The following is a 14,254-nucleotide window of genomic DNA, read 5'->3' as shown; positions in this document are numbered from 1 at the left end:
ATTATCCTTGCTCTGGGATGCTGGGTATGGTGTCTGGGCTTATTCCTGACTCTCAGATTACTGCATCTACTCAAGTTGATCGAAACTGGATCCCAGAAAATGCTCGCCTCATAACAAGCCGTTCAGGTTGGGCACTGCCACCAACTACTCATCCATACACAAATGAATGGCTTCAAATAGACCTTGGTGAAGAAAAAAAAGTGAGTGGCATAATTGTCCAAGGAGGCAAGCACCGAGAAAACAAAGTATTCATGAAAAAATTCAAAATTGGCTACAGCAACAATGGATCAGATTGGAAAATGATCATGGATTCCAGCAAGAAAAAGATAAAGGTAAGGAGGAAAGCTCTGCACCATAAAAAATTTGCCTTTAAAAAAAAAAAAAAAGCTTGCATTTAATTTCTACACATCTATGTCTGATCTTAGAAAAGGCACATGATTGGGATGAAGCCAAGCAGGAGGATTCATAAGACAGCAACCCTGAAGGGATGCTGCGGGAACTGTCCCATGCCTCAGGGTAGGAGCTGTCCTTAAGACATTCGCCTCAGTACGGCAAAGGTTTTGTTTATTCAGCAGCTAGTTGGGACTTGATTTCTGACAAGTGTGGTGTGCCTCTGTGAGCCCTAGGTGACTGCAAAATCCCATGCAATGGTAATATGCAACACTGCCAAATAAATAGTGTTTCCTCTGTAGATTTTCCACTGACAGTGAGCAAACTCATTTGAGACACTGAATTTAACTCAGTGGGGTACCTGCTGGATTTCTGAACTGCTATAAACTGGTTTGAGAGCTTCACAGGCTCTCTGGAATGGTGTGATCCAAATCCCTCTGAAAGAAAGTGATGAAGTTTTTAACTTGTTATCCCATCCCAAATGAAAAGTACTATTGCACTGTCATAAGTGAAGCATCTTGGAGGTTACTTGGGCATAAAGGGCAGCTGGTTCATAGGTTCAGCCAGCAACTGCAAGACATTTACAGAGAAGGGCCAAATGAACTGCTGGGTTAGATGCCAAGGAAAAGAAAATGAGTGTGACCCAGAAAAGTTTCTGGGAAAACCTATTTTGGTTTGTCTTTGAATGCATGCTTTTCACAACGTAGATTGCACTGTTTAGCTTATTTACCCCAGATCCCATTCATTAAGTCTCCCATTCCATTTTGCTATGATTGCTCACAAGGTGTGTTTTTGCCTCAAAAGGCACAACCCTTTTTTAGTCCTACCCTGTTCCTTGAGGAAACCAGTGGACACACAGTCCTGTTCATGAACTGGTGCCGCAGTACTGGGATGACCAGGGAATCATATGCCAAAATGTGCCCTCAAAAGGCAAATCAGTGTGGTGCTTGGCAGATGGGAATCCTGAGAGTTGCTCTGTATCTCAGCTGCCTTAGTTTGAAAATTAGATGTAAAAGCTGTTTTGCTATGTAGACTCATCCATTGGACAAACCTGTGTTTCCTTAAAGGGAAAGCTGAGTGGGCCCACGAATGTAGCTTTTCCAGGCACATTTGGTAAATATTGGACTTCATTCTCTCCTGTTTTAATCTCACTGAATATGTCTGCATTTTCTCACTTTTCATCATTTGTTTTGGGGATTAAAACTAAATTAATTCAGCCTTTGCAGTCAGCTCCTTTCTCTTGTTACCATGAGTTTTGACTTCATCATAAAGTGTGAAGAGAGTGTAAATCAACAATGGGATCTAACCATTTTCTTTCTAAAATAGATGTTGTTTTGACATGTACTTCTACACTGTGGCTCAACGATGGAAAAAAATAATGCCATATGCTTTCAAAGCAGTGCGCCGTCTGCTGCATGGCTTTCTGTTTTCTAATACAAGCACTTGCCATCATTGTCAGAAGTTAGCAGTTTGACAAGAAAACTAGTGTGCTAACACACTGAGCCCATCCTCAGCTTTCATCACTACCAGAAATTAACTTTCAAGATTAAAGGAATGGAGGGGGCTGGAATTCAAATCTCTCGTGGCATAATTACAATCCTTCCCAAAAATTCAAGACATTTAATAAACTTTCTTCCAAAGCATAAGTTTTCTTTAAAGAGAATCAGATAAATCCAATGATTTGGAAGTCCGAGGGATTTAAAAAGTTAACACTAGAATGTAGTATTTTTAAATGTAAGTGGAGCTGGATGGGACAGAATGCTATAATGAGTCACAGCAGGAATGTGGATTAGAAACAGCCCTGTTACATGAAATGAAACACATTGTTTCACTTGGTTAAAGTCTTGACTTTCAATAAACAAACAACTGCATTTTAGGAAAAGAAAGAACAGTGACAAGCTAAACAAAACAACAGAATATGTCCAAAGGATGAAACATCACCTTGTTTCTCAACATGATCTTGTCATCCATGCCTGCAGCTCCTTTCACTAAGACTACCATAACTCCTTCCTCTTTGACTGACCCAATTTCTGATATTTTTGAATTTGCAGAATGTTTCCCCCTTTAGCCCAGCTCAAGCACTTAAAGGAGTGAACACCACAAATCCTCAAACAACCACGCAGAACCCCATTTTCATTTTAAGATCCAATCTGTATTTCTTGTCCATAGTCTTACTCAAGATTATTCCATAAAGTCATCTTTCCTTTCATACTTCTTTTCTCCTTCCACTTTCTTTTTGGTTTTTATACATCTCCTCTCATCATTTCTGGTACAAGAAATTTCTGAATATCCTGCCATTTGGAACAACCTTTTTAAATCTTTTCAGCAAAGTTTATTTAGATTTTAAAACATATTAGGAAGATTTTTTTTTCCTCTCACCAGTTCAGCTTCTCTTTTGTTTAGGTATTATTACATAACTTTTAATTGTAATGAAGTAAAGCAGTTTGTGACAGAGCCTGTGTAAAAGACACTCACAAACTGAAGTTTTACTGTGTACTCCTCTCTCCTCCCCCACAAAGAGTATCAGTACATGTTTTAAATGAACAGTCAGAATTGAATCACAGGCAGCTCTGCACTACAAAGGACAATGATTCAATATAATTCTAGATGCCTATTGAATTCTAATGTCTATGTGTCAGTACTCTAGTACTGATGTCTTTTATAAAACAGTTTGCATTATTATATGTTGCTATTAAGACTACTATTAAAAAGGCAGCAAGGATTTCTCAGATACATGTCTGTCTAATTTTTACAGATAAAATGGCATTGATTCTCTCTCATATGGTAGATACCTTTTCTGATCATTTGCACTATATTGCTATTCAAATAAAATAATATGTCATTCCATGCTGATTAGATCTGACAGGCCATCTACATGTGAATTCTTGACAACTGTCTTCCAAGCACTGGCAGAACACCAGGTCAGCCAGTGCCCCTTGAAGCCACCTTGGAGGTACAATCTCCCCTAGGAAGAAGGAGCAGAAGCATTAATGCTGAAATTATTTTTTTAAATTTAGTTGGTCATAGCCTCCTATTATCATTAGCTTTAGTGACTAGCACTCTAACCAATGGCCAGAAGTGGTTGTGGACCATTGGTTCATGATACTGTACATGAGGTGTACAGTAAAAACAAGCAAGGTTTTCAGGACTGTGCAGAAAATACAGGCAGCAATCAGATTTACCTGTGCTGGTTTTGTGCCTTGGGAAATACAGCCAGCTTTTCCCATGTCCTCTGTTTTCTCCAGCCCAGACAAATAGGAGTCCATTGCAGGCTGGGTTTTGTTCTCACTCAAAATGAAGAAGGCTTCAAGCTTTGCAGCTATGAGTTGGAAGTACCTTATTATGGTGATTCTAATCCGAAATTTGAGCTCTAGTTCAAAGAAGATATTTTTTAATGTTTTGCCATTTAACTAATTCATAGAAAAGTTGAAAATACTTCACCTTTACTTCACTGTTATATACATTTTCATATTTTGTATTTAAGAGAGTTCTATACATGATATTCCAAAATAATTTTTTACCATAAAATAGGGTAAAAATCACTCCTTTTGCCTTGGTTTATAAACTCTTCAAGGCAAAGGCTGTTTCTTTGTGCAGTTAATTCATTCAAAGGACCAATCATCTCCATGGAGGCACCTGGGGTGTGCTATAAGTACAAATTATAACTTGTTCTATATGCAACAGATCACTGACAAGAGAAGCTGAAGGTATCAAACAAATGCCATTGAGAGCTGCATTATGGCTGAAGAACCCAGAGTGCACCTCAGAGAAGAGATTTTTGTCTGAAATGTACATTTGCTGACCTGCCTTGCCTGTTGGATTATACTGCAGTTCTGTCAGGAAGCAGCTTTCTACTTTCTTTCTTTCTTTCTTTTTATTCTTACTCAATAGCAGGCTCGCTGGAAGAACTCTTGCAGCTACTGTTCCTGGAGTTTAATTTATGCCTTTTGAAATAACTACAACTTGTGAAACTCTGTCACTGGGGGAAATCAGATTGAAATTTTCTCTTGAATAGTTGGATTATTATTGTAACCACTTAAAAGGTGACAGGATCTTCACCTCAGCTATTTTTTTTCCCTGAGAAGTGTTGAAAATGTCACCCAGTTAAACCGCAGATCAGAGTGTCATTTAAAAACATGTCTCATTAAACACTCAGCTCTTGTTATGACCCTGATGGATTGGTTGCTACTGAGTTTATGAAAAATGAAATGCATTACTTTTCCAAGAAGCTTTAACTATATATTTTCCATTCTCATTTAGGACAGGAGTGCCTGACACTTATTAAGCAGTTAGAATCTGGCCTACTGCTCACCTAATTCAAAGACTAGAGAATGAGGAAAAAAGATGATTGTTGAAAATGTTTTTTTCTTTTTTTCTTTTTTTTTTCTTTAACAAGTAGCATTTTTCATGCTTTGCAGACTTTTGAAGGCAACACCAACTATGACACACCTGAACTGCGGACTTTTGAACCTGTATCGACAAGATTCATCCGCGTCTACCCTGAGAGAGCCACACACGGAGGGCTGGGGCTGCGAATGGAGCTGCTGGGCTGTGAACTCGAAGGTAATTGCTCTGCTAGAGATGAATGCACTTTATTATATTCATAAATACATTCTCTGCTTGGACTACCGCTGAACACTGCTGTGTCTGTACAAGCAGGACATTGGACTCTCACTTCCATGACTGCCATTAGTGCTGTTTCTTGGCCTAATCAGTTCCTTCTCTGCAGATATTTGAATATGCCCAAGGCACAAATATTATTCTTTCTCCCATGCCTTCATTGAATCACAGTGATATTGTTCACATGGTTTTCTGTTCCCTTAAGTAATCTTACGATTATACTTTCGAGAAGCATAGTGCTATTAGGAAAGAGTAAAGACAGGAACTTAATTTTTATGTTACCATGCTACAACCCTGGAAGAGATGTTTTCTGAGAATGCAGAGGGAGCTTTGCACTAAATATAGCAATTATGTCCCTTGCTCCTTCAAAGGATATGGAAAGTCACACCAGACCATACGGTGGGCAATGATTACTTTGCTGGATTGTGTCTGTGCTGGTTCTTTTTAGGGGGTGAAGGGGGCCTCTTTCTTCCTTAGCAAACTTTACTTTTGCAAGAGTATGTAGGAGATGAAAGACCAGGAAAAGCAAAGTTTAGACATTTATCCTTGGACTGTGACATGAAGTCAAGCTTTGATTCTTGTTATATAAACAATAATTATTTAACTTCATAGATAACTACAGATAATACTACATGAGTTTCGAAATTTTATCTGGTGGATGATGGTATAGTGGCATGGCTTATAAACCACACAGCTTAACAATACACCGAATAACAAACCATGTTATTCAGGGTTTCATATGATACCTCATATAGAAGTAGCTCAACAGGCTCCCAAGATGAATGGAACTGACTGCTCTGCCTCCATTTCTTTCTCACCATTTCTCCCCCAAGGCGGAAGAGTGGGAGGCATTTGCTGTGAGAACTGATGAGTTCTGTGTTGTTTTTTTAGTGAAGGCCAAATTGAATAAGTATGCTATTTACTTGGCCCGGAAAGTGGGGAAGTTGGAAATACTTCTTAGTTCATGCAGGAAGTCCTCATTTCCTGTGGGAATACTTAGTTCCTGCAGACTATTGTGCTACTTGCTCAGAAAAAAGAAAACTCAGCACCTGCCTTATGTAAACTCACAACCTGTGGGCAAAGTCCTTTGGCCGCAGGGCTCCTGTAGCCACCTAGACATCAAGGAATGAGTCCATGGACCATCTCACAACTATACATTGTTCAGTGAGATGGAGGAGCCAAAGAGGAGACTGACCAGGCAAAACACCTTTGCTTTTAGGCAAACTGCAACAGCAAGTACAATTTTTCTCTGGGACACATCTTCTTACATTTGCGTTTCTGCTGCGGTGTACTTTTGAAGGGTGCTCACCCGTAGGTCACCCATGGACAGTTGAGGTCAGTTCCCATTTACCCATGGGAGAAGCATAATAAGAAACCTGTTGTATAACTGTATCTAAGGAGGGAGTTGAATGAAGAGAAGTCACTTGAGATTTACTGAGCAAGAAAGGAGTTGAGATGAGAAAAGAAGCATGGAGGCAAGCACAGACAGGAGTAGAAATCAGCTCTCCAGCAGTAATGAGCAAGGGGAAGTTTTGTGTGCTCAAAGCATCCCAGGGGGGCTTATGTGAAATGATGACAGAGCTATAGGCAACCTTGAGGCTGTACAGGGGCACGAAGATCAAGATAAGAAACTTAACTGGATGTAGAAAGCTGGAGGGAGCTCCCAGAGGGGGTTTTAAAGTGATCTGGGGAACAAACACTCTGCATAATTCATAAGAGGTACAGAACTGTTTCTTAAACTGGGGATAGATTGTACGTGTAAAGCACAGGTCAGGGTCCTAAAGAGACATGTTTCATCCCAGAATATAGCTACTTCAGAAACTACCAGTCCTCCTGACATTTTCAGGTGAGAAGTCAGTGCATGTGATCTTATGTGGCCAGCAGGCTTGGGAGGCAGTTGAAGAGCAAAGAAGAATGTGAGAAAGGGATACATTATTGCATAGCTTATAATGAGAATAAAAGAATGTTAATGAAAATAACAGTAGGTGAGAACAGACAAAAACCTGGATCACATTCCCAGAGTGGTTATCTTAAGCCAGGGAACTATACCTGCAGCATAAAAGATAAATCTAAACATAACACCAAGTATCTGTATTCCGATTTTCCAGATGTATGTTTTGCAAATATTGAGGTATAGATGTATTTTCTGGCATCTTGCACAAATCTCAAGCTTTTAACTACAATAACAAAGGTCAGACTTTTACTGGTTGTGCAGCAGCTACTGGAAAATCATCACCAATGAGAAACAGGCAGGTGGCCAGGAGGGATGACTGACATCACTGATGGCTTATTTATTTATAACTTCAACAAAAACAAAAGAAACTCCTTCCAGATCTCCTCATCAAGCTTAAAGTGATTCTACATCACACTGCCTTCCTGCCCACTGTTACCAGGACTCTGCTCAGACGTTTCCTCTCTTACATGTGCTCTGCAGAGAAGTTTCTTCAGCAAGGTGGTGGGTGCTGCAGAATTACCACCTTGAGCATGCACCCCTGCAGCTCTGCTGTACAGGCCCACTCACAGGCACTTTGGCCTACAATAAAATGACGGGGTTTTCTACCTCACTTCACCCCCACAAGACTTCCATTCTGCCTTGCCAGGCTTTCACTCTTTGTTGGTAGGAACAACAAACACCCATCAGCCAGTGAACAGACAGTCCGGAGCTTTGCTGCCCAATTCCGCTCAGCCCTTGAGCTCGGATACAGCAGAGTGCCTTAGTGCAAGGAAGCAGAACAGATACATCCCGTTGCAAAGAAATACTAACCTGCAGCTTCCTTCCTCAGATACAACACATGAAGACAGCATATGGTGCTCATCAAAATGATACTGCCAATTGCATACTGATTCTCCAGCATATGTTTTAACTAAATGACTGGATTTTGTTTCAGTTCCTACCGCTGTCCCTACGGTTTCTGAAGGCAAACCTGTGGATGAATGTGATGACGACCAGGCAAACTGTCACAGTGGCACAGGTGATGACTACCAACTGACAGGTGCAGAAACCATCCTCATTCCATTGCAGCTTCATTGTAGCTCATATCCATCACCAGTTACAAGCTAAATGTTTGCACTGATTTAATCCCTCAGCATAAATGGACATTGTTATGCAGTTTGTATTGTCAGTGCTGTCAAAACATAGGCATCTGCCTTTTACATATGACAATACTTTTGATTGTTTTCTCAGCTATGTAATTTTTGAAGCAAATAATAGTGACTAGCTGGAAGAGAGGGCAATTTTTTTGAGCAGGAATTGTGTCTAATCAAACTTTTTCTTATTAAGAAAAAAAGCTAGACAAACCTTTTGAGGTTTATAGTCTGAAACTGAAGAACTCAAAATGAAATATTATTTAGGCTCAAGATACGTGTATGCTTCAATACCTAAAATATAGCATAGGACTCAAATCTCAGCCTCAAACCTTTCCCAGACAGAAACAAAGCAGATTTATTTCATCAAAGCATATTCACGTATATACAGCCAGAAATATTTCTATGGGCATCCTCACCAACGTTGCATTACAGCCACAGAGGGTCTGGTTTTCTCCAAGCTGCCATCTCTAGCAGAAAAATAAAAGGGAGAGACATAACATAGCCCTCATCTGGAACAGAGGAAGCTTGCTAGTTTTCATATTCTCCCGGTTTTGCACAGAACCGCTGTCATTCTGAGAGAGCTGACACTGCACCACTACGTTTTTGATCTCTTCTTGGAGGGCACTTGCTCCGCAGAGCACTGGGCCTGTTTGTCGATCTCTTCCTGTAGCGGATACATACATCTACAGTAACTGAGCTTATTTTTGGACATAGTGACACAAGTTATTTCATCACTGCTCCCTGGTGTGCTTATCTAATAAATGTTTATTTCTTCTTATATCCATGATATAATATAGCATTAAAATCTGGCAATAGATGTCCAAGAGGGCATTGAGAAACCTTAGGTAAGAGATTGGCTTTTTGTAAGGAGCCAAGTAGAACATCTGACAGCAGACACAAATTAAAATGCATTTTCAGCATCAAACCCTTTCTGAGTTTTGCCAAAGTCTACTGTAAATGCATGTTGCAAATCATAAATTGAAAAATAATTCTTGAGTGGAAAAGACACTGCATGGACATTGTCACTGCTTTTCAAATCAGTGTCCCAGATGAATCTTACTCTTTTTGAAATCAGCTGTGCAAGGAGTCTGATAAATAGTCTGTTTTGTGTTAAGGTAGCTCAGAAAGTTTTCAACGTTACTAAATATTGTAATTTATTTATTTTTCTGGAAGGAAAGAGCTAGGTCAGGAAATGCTGGGGCTTCCTGCAAAGCCCTACACTGAAGGCTGCCTTGCAGAGCCCAATAGGTAGAGACATATTTCACATAGATAGAAGCTGCATGAGGGGAAGGAGGCAAATCTATGCAAGCACCTTCCATGTTTAGTCATAGTCTCGGCACTTCAGGGAGCTCAGGACTGCATCCCATATGTCCCTTAGGGAAAGCTTATTGAGCAGAAGAAACTCCCTCTGCCAATTTTTGCAGGTGGTGCTTAGGGAGCAGTTTATAATCTCTAAGACAAGGGAACAGACACCAGCCTTCCTGCACACGCGCTCTTTTGGAGAACTGAACCTATTTCAGTGCTAAAATTGAAAATCACTACATTACCTTTCTACAAAAATGCAGAGACTTTAGCATAATTTATAAACTACACCATCTAGAAACTCTGAGCAGTGCATGCCCGGTTGTTCTGGACACTGTAGAAACACTGCATTGTACATATGATGTTATTTGTAATGCTAAAATGCACAGCAGTGGTTTTACCAATAATTTCATTGTAATCATTCTTTTCTTCCTCCAAAATGCATAGAAGGATGTAAATATCGTGGCTCGCTAGGGATACCAGGGCAGTGCAGGCAGGATTTCATCAGTGCCTTACCTTCTTTTATCCACTCCCGATGCAAGTGTGGTGCCCGCATTCTCATGGGTATGACTCTTAAGAGTCGCTTCCCTGATAGCATTTGCACATATGTGAGTATCACAATGAAGACTCCCTTGCAATTAACTGTAATTGTGCTATAGGCCAGATTCCTTCCTGCTCTATTTGGACCCCATACAGAGCAATTCTATTTGCATGGCGTATAGCTTTTCCCATCAGATCATTCTCACAAACATCAAGCTGGTATAGCTTGGGCGTTCGTTCTTATTGGAAGTCATCATAGTCATCCTTTCTATAATGCTTTAAGCACTTGCTTGCTGGAGAAAAGAAAAGCCATTGACTGGTAATCAGCACCCCACTGCGCACTTATAATTGTGCTAATTTACTTTTTGTTTCCTTTATCAATATGAGGCTTGCTTTAAAAAGTCATGTATTTTAAAAATATCAATTAGTGAGCTTAGGAGAGGACCATGACCTCGCTCACCTCTTGTTCATCTGCTTGAAGATGAAGACAAAGGGGAAGTCCTTAATTCCTCCTGCTCTTTGAGACAGAACTGAAACCTGCCTTAGACTACAGCCTAAAGTCAGGCAGTTCCCATGCACTGCTCTTGGGAGCTGGTCTCACAACGCAGCTATAAAACAATGCACAGGGAGGACCCAGAGTGGCAGGGGTTGGAGGACCTCACATCCCTGGTGTGAGAAAGAACATTTCACGGGTGAATGCACAAACTGGTGACTGTTAGGAGCTGTTATGGGGATCAGTCGTTGACTTCCCGTGTGATTTGGAGCAAATCAGTGTCTATAAAACAAGGATGGCCAGAGGGACATGGTAAGGATTGATCAGCTGGTGTTTGCAAGGATTCCAAAGATATACAGCTTTATGTAATAGTGAGGTTTTGTTTTATTTTTTGGTAAAGGAAACCAGATCTTTAATGCCCTATTTTCATGCTTAAGCTCACATACTCAGTTACCTACATGTCTAATAAAGATGGTAATATTTCAGATTTATATATAGGGTATTCCTAATGACTGCTGTGTCCTTTGCTGTGTCCCATGTATCATGATATGCGTAATTTCTTTTCCAGGTGGTACTACAGTGCTGAATACAGAAAAGCCAACAGTAATAGACAATACATTACAACCAGGTAAAAAAAAAAAGTTTTTTTCTTATTAAAAACATAATAAATTCCATACCCAAATTTCATGCCAGGGACCAAACAATGAATTGCAGCACTTCCTGACTTCCCATTCCCTAAAAGTCTCTGAAGTAAAGAAGCATCTGGTCTCTCAGCTCTGTACAGTAAATATTTTATTCCTTTCATCCACATGTAGACACAGCAGAGAACAAGTTTTCCTTCTACATCAGCAAATGCCAAATGCTGACAAAATTAAACTTAATCACACAGTGCACTCTGTTTAAATGTGGCATGTCAGTGACACAAAATGTGTTTGCAAACTCCAGGCAAACAAAAACAGAACCACACGGGCCCACTCACCATTTATATCCATGGATTTACAAAACTAAGACAAGTAAAGTTTGCTGGGTTTCTCCACCAGGGAGCTGGCAGTTTTACAATATTGTTTTCTAGCAAGTTTTCTCAAAATGGGGTTACATAAACTGCTACCATGAACTTGAAAAAGTAAAAAACAAGTTGTCACTGGCAGCAGGTCCTTTCTACTTAATCAATACAATAACTAGCAGCTTTAAAAAAACCTTAGTTTGCTGCTTCCACAGCTTTCATAGCATTTTTTAATATCCTGTACAATTTACAGGGAGTGAGGGAGAGGATAGATTTGGGCAGAAAACCCAAACTCCAAAACGTATGAGCATCAGTTTAAAACCCTTTGCATTAGTAATTGTGGAGCAGTAAAAGGTCAGTTTTCAGTTGCTCCCATTTCCTCCATTAAAGCACAGTCAGGCACAGTCTTGCAAGTGATTTATTAACAGGGTGGGTAAGTGTTTATCATTGTTTCCTCAATCATGTGACACAATCCACTTTTGCTTCAAGCAAAAGAAAGTATCTAATAATGTAAAAGTTTCCTAAAGGACTAATGGTGTTGACCTGATTAAAGAGATAGAGCTGACATCTCAGACGTTGCTCCCACTCTGCCTCTGCGTTCTGGTACTGCAGAGGCAACTGCTCTTACTCCCCTCAGAATTTGTCTCCAGGGTCATCCAGTTGGCTTAGTCAGCATACACTATTTCTAGCTCTGCCCTGCTTTATGAGCAGAGGGAGGTTGTGGAGTACCGTGCAATGAGAAACGTGACGGCAGGCTGGCCCACCCTCATGGGACACCTCTCCACACTGCTCTTCCACAGTCAGCTTTGCTGAAGGGCTAGGGGGCTGCTGGTGATCCCACAGTTCGGAAGGGGGTGGGGGGTGCAAAGGAAGAAAGGATGCTGTGCAGTGGTTTTAGAGTAAAACATTTTAATTTTTATGTCTGAAATGACCTAGCTTTCTCTTTTTACTGAAATGAAGGAATTTTTTTACAGGGTTTTTAACTATCTTCATGTGTTTAAACAAACTGCAAATTCATTAAGTGCCTCTGTGCAACACAGTTTCCTCCCTCCTCCCTGTGCCAGTTGCATTTGCAGGTTATGTTTAATCCCCTTGGCTTGGGTGGGACTCTCCAGTAACAGACTGACTGCTTCTGCCAGAGATTAAGATATCCTCATTTTCTCTCCTTACTTCCCTCCTGCACCACCTTTGCTTACTCCATGATGAGCCAAGTTTTTTTCTCTAGTAAAGGAGTTTCTGAGATTCCCTTCAGACCATGCCAATGTAACTTCCCTGCATTGTGCTGGTAGGAACTGTTTCCTTCCGGGGAGTAAGGGACAAGTTCACATCCCAAACTCCAGGCTCCCACATGGCAGCACATTACAAAGATCATAGATAGAGATCATTCAGATGTTAATAAGTAAGAATAAGGTTTCCAGAATCTCCAGTTTAAGACATAAAGGCTTCCAGCTGCTTCATAATCCCTCACTGAAAATCAGCCAGAAAACTCCCAAAAAGGGGCAGACAGAAATTCCCCTCAACACAGAGAAACCCTTCCTGGCATGAAGGTGCTATAAAGTGCTAAAGGGGCATGGCTGGACCTGGCTGGCATAACAAAGCAAATCAGAGCAAAGGGCCATGCGGCTGGGAGCGAGCGTGTGCTACAGCAGCCACGAATAACGTAGTTTAAACTGGCCTTGTAGTTACAGAGCTGCTCAGGGGCCCCCCTAGCTCTCAGCTGGCTGAGGATAAGTGCACTCCAGTTCTTTCAGCTATTCTCAAGCTGAACAAGGTATGAATTTAACACAGCAAGGACTGAGCCTTCAGCTTCAGCCTTAATTCCCTTTAAGGGCTGGTTTACCTTAAGATGTTAATACACGTTGAGGTAAATGATGAACTCCAAGCCAAAGAGCTATTCCAGATCAGTTGCAGGTTGTAGGCTCCAGTGGGTAACCCTGTATGAGCTACACCGTGCCAGTGCTGGCCACAACAGCTTGTGCCACAGTGACTGGGGACAGAGATTTACCAGCCCCCTCAGTAGCAGCACCTGCTGTGCCACAGGTGCTTCTGCAATAGGTGCTAACACCATGTATTACTGTCCTCCTGCCTGCATTCAAGCCTGCAAACACCCCTAATCTTGTTATCCCAGACTAACATGCTTGTGTGTGTCAAAGCCTGAGATTATCCTATTCCAGCCAGCTTTCACACACTATGGAAACAGTTAAGAGCAAATAGCTGGAAAGCCTCCATGTATAAACAAGCTTTCCATCAAGGAGACTTTTACAGTTCATTTCAAGGGGACTGAATTGTAAGAAAATAAAAAAGAATCATGATTTCAAACTGCTAATAATGTTTAAAGGTTTGGATTTTTTTTTTTTTTAAGAGAGGATCTACTTTCCTTCTAAAACTTAAAAAAGATGCCTTTACCAAATCTGTCTGTCAAGTTAAATACCTTTTGGGCTTCAGTTCTAAGACTCACCAACATCTAGTCTTTTTGAACACAGCGTTTTCGATCCTAAAGGACTATTTGAAGTGTTTGATTTAGCTATTTACATACAGAGCAAGCTATTCATTTACATTATGTGCTCTCAGCTTGTAAACTCAGTCCTTTGTAAAGCAGACTGTTCAAGAAATACCTTGTTTTTCACATATATAACAGCGTTTTCAGAAAAAATAACTAAGAAATCCTGAGGTTAAAATCTATGCTAAGAATCCGTTTAAAGGTAGAATAGGTCTGATTCTCATTTACAGTGGGACAGCTTTGCATCAATAAAGGGATACTAAAGGAGTTAAATTATCTTTTATTATCATTTAAGGTAATTCTGTGCTGCCAGAATTAT

General features: G+C 40.5%; 1 protein-coding gene across 1 annotated transcript in view; it reads left to right on the top strand.

Moving 5' to 3' along the window:
* The window catches only part of NRP1 (neuropilin 1), a 114,715-nt gene that overhangs the window by 84,926 nt on the left and 15,535 nt on the right, over positions 1 to 14,254 (top strand). The window contains 4 exon segments of the mRNA XM_056334706.1: positions 1 to 332; positions 4,809 to 4,953; positions 7,899 to 8,003; positions 11,001 to 11,060. Coding sequence (XP_056190681.1) covers positions 1 to 332; positions 4,809 to 4,953; positions 7,899 to 8,003; positions 11,001 to 11,060 — 642 coding nt within the window.

Source organism: Falco biarmicus, chromosome 4 (assembly GCF_023638135.1).
Source record: "Falco biarmicus isolate bFalBia1 chromosome 4, bFalBia1.pri, whole genome shotgun sequence".
NCBI classification, from domain to species: domain Eukaryota; kingdom Metazoa; phylum Chordata; class Aves; order Falconiformes; family Falconidae; genus Falco; species Falco biarmicus.
This window is presented reverse-complemented; position numbering and strand designations above follow the sequence as displayed.